Raw genomic sequence first — 14,984 nt, 5'->3', positions numbered from 1 at the left:
ATCCCCTCTTGATTGACGTTAACCCCACATATTTTTGTAATTTTTTTGTGCTGAAACTCGTCTTTCGATATTGTCCTCCATATCTTGGGCCCCTGTGGCCAATAAAAGTAATCATTATTATTATTTTCAAAGTCGACTTTGCCTCTCATCCTTTCGGGGTTGATAAAATAAGTACCAGTTGAACACTGGAGTCTATGCAATCGACTCGTCTCCTTCCCGAAAATTGCTGCCCTTGTGGCAAAATTTGAAACCACCACCACCACCATCATCATCATTATTATAGATTTTATAGAATTTTGTTCTGGAAATAGTTTCCTAATTAAAAAAACAAGGATCTTTTCCAAAAGATCCAAAAACAATTGTGTAAATTTTAATTTCACAATTTTCGAGCAAATTGGAATGCTAAACCATAAATTGCAAGTAAAAAATCGTATGTTTCCGACTACAGATTTAAAAATTGAAAATACTCTTAATCATTAAAAATTTTTCAAAATTTAATTACTTAAACAAAAATATCGTAGAAAAATATTAAAAATAAGAGAAAAAATTGAAGCTGGTGATTTTCCGCTCAATCGACGAGATTAATTGGCGGCAGAAAAGAAAAACAATGGAAGGTAAGTTGTTGACTTTGATTGTGGATAAGTTCTTTTTATTATAATGAGCAACTGCAACAACAAAACTCTCCTTATCATTTTAATTGCGGACAAAGTTTTTATAAGGAATATTTTCAAATACAAGTAGTTTTCATTTGATTCCTTAAAGATGAGATTTTTTATAATTATGACTTTCTTTGAAAACCTTAAAGCCGCATTTTGTAATGGTTTCATTGGTTCTACAATTTTACTTCCAGATATATTTTAGTCCAGTCAATGAATTAAAGAAATTTTTTTTATCGTAATCAATTATATAATAATTGGCTCTAATTGTAGAAACCTAGAACGTATTGTACTAATTCATTTTCTACAAATTTGACAAGCTGTTTTAAAATTTCTTAAGGATGAAAAGGTAATAACAAATGCAAGCAAAATAATTTATGGAGTTCAAAATGTAAACGAAGTAGATATACTCGTATATTTATATACCTCGTCGTCTTTGGAGTTGAAAGCATTGAGGAAAAGAATGGAATACTGAAACGTTTATCACTAAAGTTATTTCCTTCACTGGAATTGAAAGAAAAATCAAACTCGGATGCTTTCCATTAATTAATATATCAGCAAAAGAAAAGGTTTTCATGATTTACTTAACAATTGCTGAAACCATTAATGAAAGCACTCATGACCTAGGTTATTTTAATTGTAGAAAGTGAACGAATACCATACTTAGATGCTTTCATTATTTCATGTAGCTATTCTACGAAAAAAAAATATTTTAATCGTTTTTGTATTTTATTATGTACAAGAATACGTAGTCTTAAGAGAGAGAAGTCAGAAGATGAGGTAAAGGAAATTTTGTCAGAGATTTGTATGAGGAAAGGTCATCAGGTCATCCAAAATCTCCCTTACCGAATGCAATATCAAAAAAATGTTTGTGACTTTCATTGCTAAAAAAGTAACCCCTTTAATCAACATATAACCCCAACATGTAATTTTCTTACGAAATTAGTCAACGAACAATAATTTTATAAACAGCATTATCAAAATGTCTCCTTTTTGCAATTGGCGCGCTACCAGCCGATTGGACTTCTTGAATTGAGCTCTTTTTATTTTTACGTAATTCATTTTTTATTTGACTGAATTCATCAGTATTTCAAATAGACTGAATTCACCAGTGTTTCAAAATTTCATAAACGTTTATTGCCTTATTTAAATTTTAAAAAATTATCTTGCAAGGAACTAAAGAAAAATCTCTTTATTTCAGTTCTAATGAAATAATTTTATGTGTATATTACAATATTCATCTCATTCTTATATTTTCATTCAAATAATATTTTTTATTAAACTTAGTTTGTGGATGATAATTACAAATATTTGGTTCTTGAAAGAGGAAAGACAATGTCTGCTGTGGTTACAAGTCGATTTCTTTATTGCCCGCAGAGGGCTAAACATAAAGGCAACAGTTAACTTCCAGTTTTGACCTGAGCGAAAAATGAAAAAAACTTTGTGTAATAGGTGTAAAACAATATGTAGTAAACGAATATGAAAACAAAATGCGCGCTGGCGAACGGGGGGGGGGGACTCGGAAAATTCACATCGGGAGTGTTCCGAGTCCTCTCACCACTTCCCCGTCAGTCGGTGCAATTTTTTTTCTTCATATTCGTTTTCTACACATTATTTTACACCTAGTACACTATTTTTGGTTAATGTTTACAACTTGACTCGGAAACGAAATTCATAAAAAAAATCTAGTGCAATGGGTGTAAATAATGTGTAGGAAACGAATAAAAGAAATGCGCGTAAAGCAACGGGAGGGTGATGAGAGGACCTCGGAAAATTCACAAGATCAGAGTTTTTCCGTCATAACTTTTAGGAAAATGGGGTTTTTTTCAATGAAATTTTATAGAAGTACTTTTCAAACGGCATACATTAGGATTATGAAGAAATTTGTAGGGAAAATCTTTTCCAAGGGGGTGGGTAGAGGACTTCGGAAAATTCACAAGATCCGAGTTTTTCCTTTGTAACTTTTATAGGAAAATCTTTTTTTTTTTTGAAATTTTGTTTAAATAACTTTTAAACGGCATGCATTACGATTATAAAGTAATTTGTGGGGGAAATTTTGAGGTGCAGAGAGGACTTTCGGAAAATTCCCAAGATCGAAGTTTTACCTCGTTATATTCCGAAATCACATTCAACTTTCTACAGATACCCTAGCGTAGTACTACTACACTACGTAGTGCTTATTTCTGCCCACTTTCAATAATTTTTAATGTTTTGGTTTTAATTTTGTTTCATTTTATCTTCAATTATTTTTACGCTTTTTTAACCCTTCCATCGTACTCATTTTGGATCTATTTCAAAACGGGGGCACCAGTTTTCATTTATGTTTTATGTAGTGTTTTTGGGAACGAAAGACTTTCAAACTTCGTATACTTATCTATTTTGTGTTATAGAACAGAAAAAAATTTTTGTATTCGAATTTATTCCATGTAAAAAATTGTCTTATTTCGATAATTTCTACTAATCACTGACGTCTATTCAGTTGAAAACAGTTAGCGCTGTAACGGTGTATATCGTATTAATCCCCTAACCCTAACCCTAACTAGACTGTTAACCCTAACCCTAAAACTAACCCTAACTCTAGAATCCGAACTCTAAAATTGTTACACACATAGATACGCACAGCGTAATTTATTATATAAACAATATATGCGTATAAATTACGATTAAACCGGATGAAATATGTCACAGGGAATAACATTTTTATGACCGCCCAGCAGTAACTCTATTCAGCTGAATAGACGTCAGTGATTGGTTGAAATTACAGAAATACGACAACTTTAACATGGAATAACTTGCGATGTACGTTTTTTTTGTTAAGAAGACTAAGAGTAAAAGCTGTTTTATATGACACATTCTACCAGTGTCCCAAGTTTCAAAGTGTTTCGTTAGTGTTTTGTTAAGAAAATACTGGTGCCTCCGTTTTGAAATAGATCCCTCATTTTTTTCATATTCGTTTCCTACGCATTATTTTACACCCATTGCACTATTTTTTTTTTCTGATTTTCGTTTCCGGGTTAAGTTGTAAACATTAACCTTATTTTTTTTTTCAATTTTTGTGACGGGGTGGGGGATACGGACTCGGATAATTCACACGGTCTACTAACCTGACTTCGACACCCAGCAACCCTCCCCGCCAAATGCAATAGGTGTAAAATAATGTGTACTAAACGAATATGAAACAAAAAAAAATGACGAATGTGGGGAGGAGGGCCGGGAAAATTCACACGATCCAATTTTTTTCCCTCAAAAATGAATATTCTTCCCAACCACACAGTTCCAGGTTCAGTACCACTACATGGCACCTTGGGTAAGTGTCTTCAACTATAGCCTGGGGACGACCAATGTGTCCTGGAGGCTGAAGGCGGCATTTCAGAGGAAAAATTATCTATGCTATAAATAAAGATGTAAACAAAAATTTGCACACAAAATTTCTTTGATTCTGTCTTCTGCATAATAGTATTAACAGAAACAATTGCAGTGTAGATGTTTGTAAGCTATTCAAGAAGACATACATGAAAAAAGAAAAACTTAGTTTCACAGCAACATTTAAATCTCAATATTTTCGTCACTTTGAAACCGCAACTTGTTCACTGACAAAACAGATGCAGCACGAATTTTTGTCAGAGTTTTTCGTGGCTTCAAAGAAGGAAAATATGTAGACACAAATGAAATTTAAATGTTGCAGTGAAACTAACAGTCTTTGTTCTGGAATTGATTACAAACATCTTACACGCTGCAAATTCTTTTAAATATTCACCCTTACCCTGCCACTAATTACAAAACTTTGCACTGTTTTACATTTTTTTTCATTTGATTCTCTATACTGACAGTTCATGTTATTAAAATAAATTATCTTTAACATTCCTTTGAATTGTTGTGAGAAAAAAAATTTACTAACAGAGAATGATGTTATAGAAATAATCTATACTCTGTGCGTTGTCCATTACTTGGGTATAAACAGCAAGTCCATTTCTTGGGTATAAACAACAAGTCCATGAGTATAAACAACATGTCGTCATATATTGCACAATAATTTCATATAACAGAATTAAATGCGTGAATTAACAACAAAAATAAACCTCGGTGAAGCTTAAGCTTAAATTTATAAAACAGTTGAAGGCTTTCTTAAATGTGAAGTTGAAATATGCACTAGCATTGTGTTGCAAAAACTGTGAGGTAGCTTCTGCCTGAGCGAAAGCCATGCTGGGTTTCAGGAAGTAAGTCATTATCTCCAAGGAACGCAATTAGTTTCTTCATGACAATGCGCTCCATGACTTTGCCGACATGAAAAATTAGCGAGAGAGGTTTATAATTCTTAGTGTCTGCTCTGTTATCTCCCTTATGGATAGGGTATATAATGCCTTCCTTTAACTTTTTGGGGAAGTCTCCCTGTTGTGAGGAAGCTCTGAAAGAGAATCTGAAGTGGTCTAGCTAGAGCTCCTTTGCATTTCTTTAGGAGGATTGCTGGGAATCTGTCAGGGCCTGTTGCTGAGTTTGAGCTCATCTCATCAAATGGCTGATATCATATCAGTTTCCTCTATGCTGGTGCTCAATAATTGCCATTATGCTGTGTAGATCTGTGGAGCCAATGAACTCAGGCATAGCTACTTGCAAGTGTCCCAGTGGAGTTGTGAAAGCACTCTTGTATTGCACATTCAGTATTTCACTGATCCTCTGGAGGTCTGCAGTCCGTGAGCCATTTCAAGTAGTGGCCCTATTTTGTACCGTACTGAAGCAGCTTCTTTTGTATATCTATAGAAGGCTTTAGGGTTTGTCTTAATATTTTTGACAGCCCTGGCCTCCTTTTCTGCCTTCTTCTTTTCATGGGCTTAAAAGAAATGAAGCTAGTAGCATGAAGAAGTGCTACTCCCTAAATGTGGAAGGAATCTGTGGAAGTGGTAGACTCAAGAAGACATTGGATGAGTGGTGAAGCATAATCTTCGAACATTGGGCTTCACAGAGGAAATAACAAGAGACTGAAACCTTTGGAGATATGCTGTGATTGAGAAGACCTGGCAACAAAAGTGAAATTGCAACCATGCATGTCTGGCCCAGTTAAGAGTACCCCTGATGCGTCATGCGATATGATGTGCTTGAGGAGACCTGCTGCGTCAAGTAAAACCAACATCATAGCTGTGGCCAATGCCCCCTGACTGGCTCCCATGCTGGTGATACGTAAGAAGTACCATCCAAATGTGGCCAATGCCAGTACCCACTGACTGGCTCTCGTGATGGTGGCATGTAGAAAGCACTATCTGAACGTGGCTGATGCCACTACTCCCTGACTGGCAACCATGCAGGTGGCATGTAAAAAGCACTATCTGAATGTGATCGATGCCAGGCCCGCCTGACTGGGTCCTGTGCCAGTAGAATGTAAAAAGCACCTGCTACACTCACAGAGTGGTTGGCGTTAGGAAGGGCATGCAACTGTAGAAATATTTCCAGATCAGATTGGAGCTTGGTGCAGCCACTGGCTCTCCAGACCTCAGTCAAACCGTCTATGATATGCCAGCCTGGAAAATGGACATTAAATGATGATGATGATGACATATATATATATATATATATATATATATATATATATATATATATATATATATATACACACACACACACACACACACACACACACACACACAATATATGAGCGTGATTGTTACCAGTGTCGCCTTACTGGCACTTGTGCCAGTGGCATGTAAAAAAACATTTGAGCAAGGTTGTTGCCAGTGCCGCTGGACTGGCTCCTGTGCAGGTGGCACGTAAAAAACACCATTTTGAGTGTGACCATTGCCAGTACCACCTGACTGGCCCTTGTGCCGGTGGCACGTAAAAGCACCCACTACACTCTTGGAGTGGTTGGTGTTAGGAAGGGCATCCTGCTGTAGAAACTCTGCCAGATCAGATTGGAGCCTGGTGCAGCCATCCGGTTCACCAGTCCTCAGTCAAATCGTCCAACCCATGCTAGCATGGAAAGCGGACGTTAAACGATGATGATGATGATATATATATATATATACATATATATATATATATATACACACACACACACACACACATACATACATACATATATGTATATATATTTATATATATATACTATATATATGCATGTATATATGCACTTTGAGAGAGTCTTCTTCACCACGCCAACTTGCAATACGTGAAGCATATACATGAAATATATGTGGTTGATAATGCTTATTACACTAGTGCTGCAGTGTTTGGGCATACCCACTCAGTTAGCATGCTACTGGCAATATGATTCATCTCTGATCCGGTTTGAGTATGTGATGTTGATAAGCCACAAAAATGGCGAAATATCAATGTCCATCACTCCTGGATAGGATTAGAGGTAAGTTATCTCACCTGATTTTTCAGGTGTTTTAACACCCACCACTTTGAGAGAGCATTCTCCACCATACCAAGTCACAGATTACTGGCAAATACATGAAGCTTATACATTGAGTATAAGTCATTGATAATGTTTATTACACAAGCCCTGCTTCTATTTCATATCTGAAGTTAGAATCTTCTAAAGACAGTCTTCATTTTCAGCATTCCAGAAGTCAGTGCTTTGCTCTCAGGAATTTTGTATATATTCTCCAGAGATTGATTCTGCAGCAAAATTATCTGTTAATGCAAATATGCAGTAGAAGCTGCTTATTACAATCATGGTTAATATTGTGAGAAAGTTATTAGCAAAATTAGTGAGTTGAGTCCTAAAAGCAGTGTCAACTGGATATTGTTATCTAAAAGGCTGTCCAGAGTGATCACAATAAGTTGCTTTCATTGTATTTTAGTATACTTAATTTTAAAAAAATGTCTGTACTAACTTTGACAATTTTGGAGTATAACATGCTGCTTTCAACTTTGCAAACTTTAGTTTTCAGTTCAGTTTTCCAAATTTTTACTTCTTTCAGTTTTACTCATGAATGATATCTATGATAATAGGTTAGCAATAAGAATTTCAAAATAAAGACTATTGTTATAGCAATAGTAATTTTAAATTTAATCTCACTATCCAATTCATGGTATCCATTGGTTTCTAAACCCTATCTTCTTTGATGTTAGAATAACATGCACCAAGTGAACTCTAAGTGTCAGTTTGAGAAGACCTTTAGTGGTCTAGCTAGAGCCCCTTAGCATTTCTTGCTCTCCAGCCCTGGTGTCAAACAAAAAGAATGCACACTGTATACTGTAAAGTAGTTGGTGTTAGGAAGGGCATCCATTCATAGAAGTTATGTCAGAAGTGAAACTCACATGAGCGATGTCCTCTCGTCCATGTAAGAGCAGTAACAATCTGTCCAATTCGTGCCTGTATAGAAAGTGAATGTATAATGATAATAGAAATGTTCATGTAATGAACTTTTAAAAAATGCTTGACCACCACTAGGCTCATCATATGTATTTACACCAAATTAAAGTCCTTTTTTTTAGTCTATGAGTCAACAAATTCATGAAATTAATAAAGAATTGTTGATAGAAACTAATGGTCCTAGACAAACTAAGATCAAGTTGTTGGGGGAAACATCAGCAAAAGTAAATGCCAAGGAATTACTAATGGAAAGTTGTCAGTGAAAATGGCAGTTTGTAGTCCAAGAATACCCTGGCTTTATATATTATGTCATCAAAGTAACACTGGTAAACAAATTAGCACACATCATTGTGGGGGGTGGGGGAGCATTTTCTGTAAAGTCAACAACTTTATCTTTACATCATCACAACTAATGGAGTTAAACAAATTCTGTTGAGAGTTCAAGAAATTTGAAACTGCAGTAACAGTACCTGCACTGTACTGCAGAAAACTTGGAATATATATCCCTGAGTTTCAATCTGCAACAAGACTAACAAATATTTTAGCCATATAAATAATGATAATCATCACTATGGTCATATTACACTTACTTTCCATGCTAGTATTGGTTGGACAAGTCATTATTGTTTGAGTCAGTTCTTATTTGGAGTTACTATCCCCTAGATAGCTTAGAGAACCACTTTTATTTGTACCTTTCCAGCTCAACTATATTACTGAGTGTACTGGGTGTATTTTATTGCAGCAATAGCATTAGAGAAGTTATCCTTAAAATGAAAGTGTCCTCTTGACTTGGGAGAGTACTTTGTGCTCAATGAGACTGAGTCCTTAGTCCTGTGTCTCAAGGCAACATAACCAATTGGGTCAATAGCAGAAAATCGTTTAACGTCCGTCTTCCATGCTAGCATGGGTCGGACGATTTGACTGAGGAGTGGTGAAACCGGATGGCAACACCAGGCTCCAATCTAATTTGGCAGAGTTTCTACAGCTGGATGCCCTTCCTAACGCCAACCACTCAGAGAGTGTAGTGGGTGCTTTTACGTGTCACCCGCACGAAAATGGCCACGCTCGAAATGGTGTCTTTTATGTGCCACCTGCACAAGAGCCAGTCCAGGGGCACCGGCAACGATCTCGATACTTTAATTTTTTATGAGCCATTTTTTACTCCCTTTAAATTTAACTTCATTATTTTCATACTAATTTGTATATTATGTCAAGCTCTTATAATTGTAAATGTTTCTCATTTCAGATATTAGTCTTTCCTCAGTTTCATTTCAGTGCCTTGATGAATTTAAAGCTAAACCACATCTCATTCATGAAGACCAAAAGGTTCCAGAATATATCAGTGAGATCCATGCAATTAGTTCTAGCAGCACTGAGGAACAAGAGATAATTATTAACTCTAAGAAACAGAGGTTTAATGGTATTTCTAACAATCAATTGAGGCACTTTAAAAAGAATGTCTTCAAAAAGGTAAAATAATTCCTTGATTTAGAATGTGTTCCATTAATTGTTAACAAATTATCACATCACTATATATATTGGGTCATCCCATAAATAATGCGGTTTTTTTATGCTTTTATTTTTCAGAATTAAGATAAAGTTCTTTTTTAATCTAAAATATATTCTCCTTCATTTTTTACAATGCTCTTCCCTCTATCTGGTAGACTTGCAAGGCCCCTCTTCCAAAATTTACTTGTCCATAATGAAAAATACTCCTCCAGTACTGTTCTAACCTTGTCTACAGAATTCATATTTTTACTGTCCAAATGATTTTGAAGACTGAGGAATAAATGATAATCAGATGGAGCAATGTCCTGTGAACACGGTGGGTAGTGCATCGTTTCCCATTCAAACTGTTCCAGCCTTTGGAATGTCATCCTTGTTGCATGTGGCTCAGCATTATCCTGATGGAAGAACACCTTTTGTCTTGAAACCAAAGATGGTCTTCTAGCGCTGACTTATATGCTTATTGTTCAATCGCCATATACTGCATTAATATTCCTTGTACTTTCTGTAGCATTGTTGTCTTTATTCAACTCATAAAGCAATATATGCCTAATATTCTCCTTTGTCACTTCCATTATAGCTTTGAAGAAATAACTGTTAAAATCGAACTGCACTCCTCAAACGTTGTGCTGAGAATAAGATTAAATTACTACCTGCTTTTATAACAAGTTGATGCAGGTAGATTATCCCGTCCCCCTCTGACTTTTAGTTCATGCAGTCAAAAAAACCGCATTATTTATAGGATGATCCAACACTTTAAGATAAGTGACAGTATATTGCCAAAACAAAAAAAAGGAAGCACAATAAAAATTATCTATGCAACTTGTTTATAGAACCTTGCTCAGGATTTGAAAGTTGTGTAAATTAATGCATATGCGCACACAATATACATATGACCCACACACACATACTGGAAAATGATATTGAATATGAACACCTTGGCATATTCATCCAACTCATGCAAGCATGAAAGAAATGAATAACAACTCACATGCACATGTGTATGATATATGCACAATTCCCTATAAGCTAGCTCAACTCTTTAATGCCCATTAAAAGTACTGTAAGTTGTCACTCTATCATGAATGACAGTTGATAAGCACTGGTTGCTCTGTTCCTAGATGAAATTACAGAAAGCATTGCTCTTGTTTGGTGCTGGGACTTTGGTAGATTGTTTTGAAAATGATTAGAATTATTTCAGCTAAATGTCTTTTATATTATCTAAATATTTTTGCAATTAGTTACTTGCAATATTTAGGAAAAACGTGTGATTTATAAACTCACTAGCATATCCAGGTTTTCAAAGATGCCAACAGTTCTATTAATGATAGAAAATAGTGCAACAAAACAATGGGAGAAGCCATTGATAAATATAAGCAATTGAGTAAATATATGTACATATACATAATTGAAGCATTTGAACAAATACAGTTGTAATGTCTTGGTTGAAAATATCGAAAGCATTATATATATATATATATATATATATATATATATATATATATATATATAGTTAGGGGTTGGGGGTTCAACCCACTAAGGGATAGTATCTATCCAATATACTGCTGGGAGGGTACCCAATTATTGCTACACTAGTGCTATACTAAGTGCAATCAATGGGGGCGGGTAAAAGTGGAGGTTTTACCCCAAATTTGTATAACAATTAGAAAATGGAGGATAATATGCTGAACCCAACTACTTGCAGGCGGTGTATCCCATTGAATTCATTAATTTAATTCATAGCAAAAGTGACAAAAAAAGGGAGAAAAAGAAAGAACCAAAGCACAGGTGTCTATGGCAGACTATGTTATTTTGCCAACCTGGTTTACATATAGAAGTACAAAGTACATAAGGAGTTAGAGGATGAACAGAAATTTAATCTTACAGCTGTTTCGGCCTAGTTTTAGCAAGCCCCATTCTATCCGAATATTCCTTTCCGGAGTGATTATCGGATGAAGATTAAACTTCTGTTCATCCTCTAACTCCTTATGTACTTTGTACTTCTATATGTAAACCAGGTTGGCAAAATAACATAGTCTGCCATAGACACCTGTGCTTTGGTTCTTTCTTTCTTTTTCTCCTTTTTTTGTCACTTTTGCTATGAATTAAATTAATGAATTCAACGGGATACACTGTCTGCAAGTAGTTGGGTTCAGCATATTATCCTCCATTTTCTAATTGTTATATATATATATATATATATATATATATAAATGAAACATCCACTTTTGCATGCTCACATTTATATGTGTGTGAAATTGATAAAATAAATATTATTTATAAGTTTAGTTTCATTTTGATTAAAATATTAATGACTTCAGAAGAAAACATCTCATTAAAGCTTACCTGCATTTATCATCTCTTACTGATTCATTGCAGGTCAGCTCTGGGTATACCTATGATGAAAAACATTCCAGTTGTGACTATCCTATGTTTTCCCCATAAGTAGGAAACCCAAGGCCATGTTATTCAATATGTCCATTTTTTAAATCTTAAGATTGTAACGCGTGTGTGAATTTAGCTGTTATTTTTAGCAGGTTAAGTGACCATGTAGAGGCTCTCCTCATTGATTTGTTTGGTGTGAAAAGAATTGGTGTATTTATTTCATTGAAAAAATAATTGTAGTAAATTAGAATTAAATTATTTTGAATTAGAAATGTAAAAACTTCTTACAAATTACTATTTATATAAAGAATTTTATATATTTTATATTCAAAATGTTTTCTAGTCTTCTAAAAAGCGAAGACCCCGTGGAAATTACCCACTCCTCGAGTCTCCTGTTGTGCTACATGCACATTCAAATTATGTCCAATATCAGTATTCAAAACAAAGACAAGCACAAAAATCTTCACAGAAACTGATGCAAAAGCACAGAGAAAATGAAAGGTATTCTTATTTCCTTTTTTTATATTTAGTTTGCTTTTATTTTAACATAACCATGATATTTACTATTAAGAAAAATAATATTTAAATGAGAACCAAAAGAAAAAAGAAAGGAGAGAAGAAATAGAAAAAAAGAATTAAGCCATGAAATTCTCAGATCCTTTTGATTTCCTGTAATTCAGACTGCTTTGTGGTCCCAACAGACAAAATGGGAAAGGTGTTGCCCCGGACAATGGTGAGAGAGATGTGCTGGAACAGTCACTTTGACTCATGGGGGCTCACACTTGCAAATAGCCATCTCTGCCCTGATAGTGGTGAGTAGGGATATGGTCAAGTGGCTGAGAACACTGGAGGTCTCCATTGCCTCTGGCTTGACCATAAACAGTTGAGAGTAGTCATTTTAATCTATCTCTGTATATATTCTATAGTACAATATAGATTTAATGTTAGTACACCAGTTATTTTTTAATTGAACTTGCTACCAATAATGTTATATAAACAAACCAGTGTTTCTAATTTACTTAAGGCCCTAAGTCATAGTGGATTTATAAGCAGTGTCTCTAGTCAGTTAGAGACGTATTTAGTTGCTGATGAAATCCCAACAAAGGAGTGAAACTAGACTGGCTAACACCTCTTTCTGTCTAGGAAAATACTGTATATAAAACAAATGGCTGAAATCTATAGATATATTCAGTTGTACAATGTAACATTGAAGCAAAAACACTCATAATGTACCAATAATTTATTACCTTGTAATGTTGAAAATTTAAGAAATAAATTCTATTTCGTAATATTGCTTTATTTTTCTTCTCTCTCTCTTTCTAGAGTTCGTCACCGTACTTTAAATGAATTAATGAATAAATTGTATAAACAAATACCTGGATATTCAGAATATTCTAAAGGAACTAAGGTTTTGAATATGAATTTTTTTGTCTTTTTTTCTTGTATATTCACAAATTTAAAAATAATACTCATGACTGTAGTTAAGAAGTTCACTCCCCAATCATGTAGTTTCTGGTTCACTTCCCCTGTGTGGAACTTTGGGCAAGTTTCTTCTACTCTACCACCTGACTGACCAAAGTGTTGTGAATAAATTTGGTAGATGGAAACTGAAAGAAGCATGTTGTACATGTGTATGTGTATCTCCTTGACTTGATATTGTGTAGTAGTTGTTTCTAGTCTTATGGGAAAGCATGCCTAGCCATGGGGTAGTACTACTTTACTTGGAAATATGTGTGGGTTGGAGACAAGATGGGCATCCAATTGTAGAAAATCCACTTCAATAGATTCTCTCTGACCAATCCAATGGGAAAAGTGGACGATAAAATGGTAATGATGGTGATAACTCATAATTTCTTTCTAGAGCAGCTTTATAGAAGTCATCATCGTTTAACGTCCACCTTCCATGCTAGCATGGGTGGGATGGTTTCACAAAAGCCAGCCAGGCAGAAGCCTGCACCAGACTTCTGTGATTGTTTTGACAGGATTTTTACAGCTGGATGCCCTTCCTAACACTAACCACTCAGCAGAGTGGACTTGGTGCTTTTTATGTGACACAAGCACAGGTGAGTCAGTTTTGGTAAGGTTTTTACAGCTGGATGCCCTTCTGAACACCAATCAATTTACGGTGTAGACTGGGTGCTTTTAAGTAGCACCTGCACTGACAGCTATAACCCTCTCAGTAACTTTCATGACTTGGTCTACCTCTGTAGTTGTGTCTATCTAAGGCATCACCTTTACCCTTATAGCAGCTAACTATAATACTACTACACCAGTCATTGGGGATAGTGCCTTCCTGAATAACCTGATTAACTATATGGGTGACTAAGCTGTATCCTACATCACTGGAAATTTTAATAATCTCGGCAGTGATTCCTGAGGGCCCAGGGGCTTTCCCTGTCTTCACGTCCTTAATTGCCTTATCTATTATGCTGCTATCAATTGGCTAGTCCCTTAATTGGTTCAATATTTGGTAGACTCTCTCTGAGGGATATATTGTTTACTCTTTTTTTTAACATCTTTTATTCCCTTGAATGGATGTGGTGGCTTTTTTACTGAAGTAATTCTTTTTACAGCTGGATGCCTTTCCTGCCACTCAATCAGGAAGCACAAATGATATCAGATTTTTGGCATTGTTTAAACCAGTGTTTTGCAACTTTTTTTGCTATACATCGTAGTCATGGCCATTGCTGTTGTCATTAATGGCACATAAAAAGCACTCATTACCCTCTTGGAGTAGTTGGCATTAAGAAGGACATCCAGCTGTAGAAGCCACACCAAATCAGATTGGAACCTGGTGCAGCTCCCTGGCTTACCAGTTCCAGTCAAACCGTCTAACCCATGCCAGCATGGAAAGTGGACATTTGATGATCCAAAACACTTGGATACTTACAGTGTTCCCCGACTTTTATACCCTTATGTAATACATGTAGTGACTGTAATTGAATTTAAAGTTAATGTATTGTTCACCATTCCTTTAGGGGAATGGGTGCTACTAGTAGGAACCATTAGTGAGCAGATTTAGGAACACAGTAGCTGTTGTATGATCTCATAGTAATTGTCCTTTTAAAATATTTGACATTTTATAACCAAACTGAACAAACATTTCCCATTTATGATATTGA

At 35.3% G+C, this 14,984-nt stretch overlaps 1 protein-coding gene across 3 annotated transcripts in view; it reads left to right on the top strand.

The window, feature by feature from the left end:
• Window positions 1-477: 477 nt before the first annotated feature.
• Window positions 478-14,984, top strand: part of LOC106870516 (uncharacterized) — a 32,716-nt gene continuing 18,209 nt past the window's right edge. For 2 of the 3 annotated variants that reach the window (XM_089359853.1, XM_089359851.1), the window contains exons 1-4: window positions 478-614; window positions 9,218-9,441; window positions 12,206-12,363; window positions 13,186-13,270. In XM_089359853.1, coding sequence (XP_089215979.1) covers window positions 608-614; window positions 9,218-9,441; window positions 12,206-12,363; window positions 13,186-13,270 — 474 coding nt within the window. In that variant the 5' untranslated portion in view covers window positions 478-607. The remainder of the gene's footprint in view (window positions 615-9,217; window positions 9,442-12,205; window positions 12,364-13,185; window positions 13,271-14,984) is intronic. The other variant, XM_089359852.1, reaches the window with a different exon arrangement.

The sequence above is a fragment of the Octopus bimaculoides genome, chromosome 11, assembly GCF_046866305.1.
Source record: "Octopus bimaculoides isolate indiv1 chromosome 11, ASM4686630v1, whole genome shotgun sequence".
Classification (NCBI taxonomy): Eukaryota; Metazoa; Mollusca; class Cephalopoda; order Octopoda; family Octopodidae; genus Octopus; species Octopus bimaculoides.
Note: the sequence above shows the minus strand (reverse complement) of the source record. Positions and strands in the feature narration are given on the sequence as shown.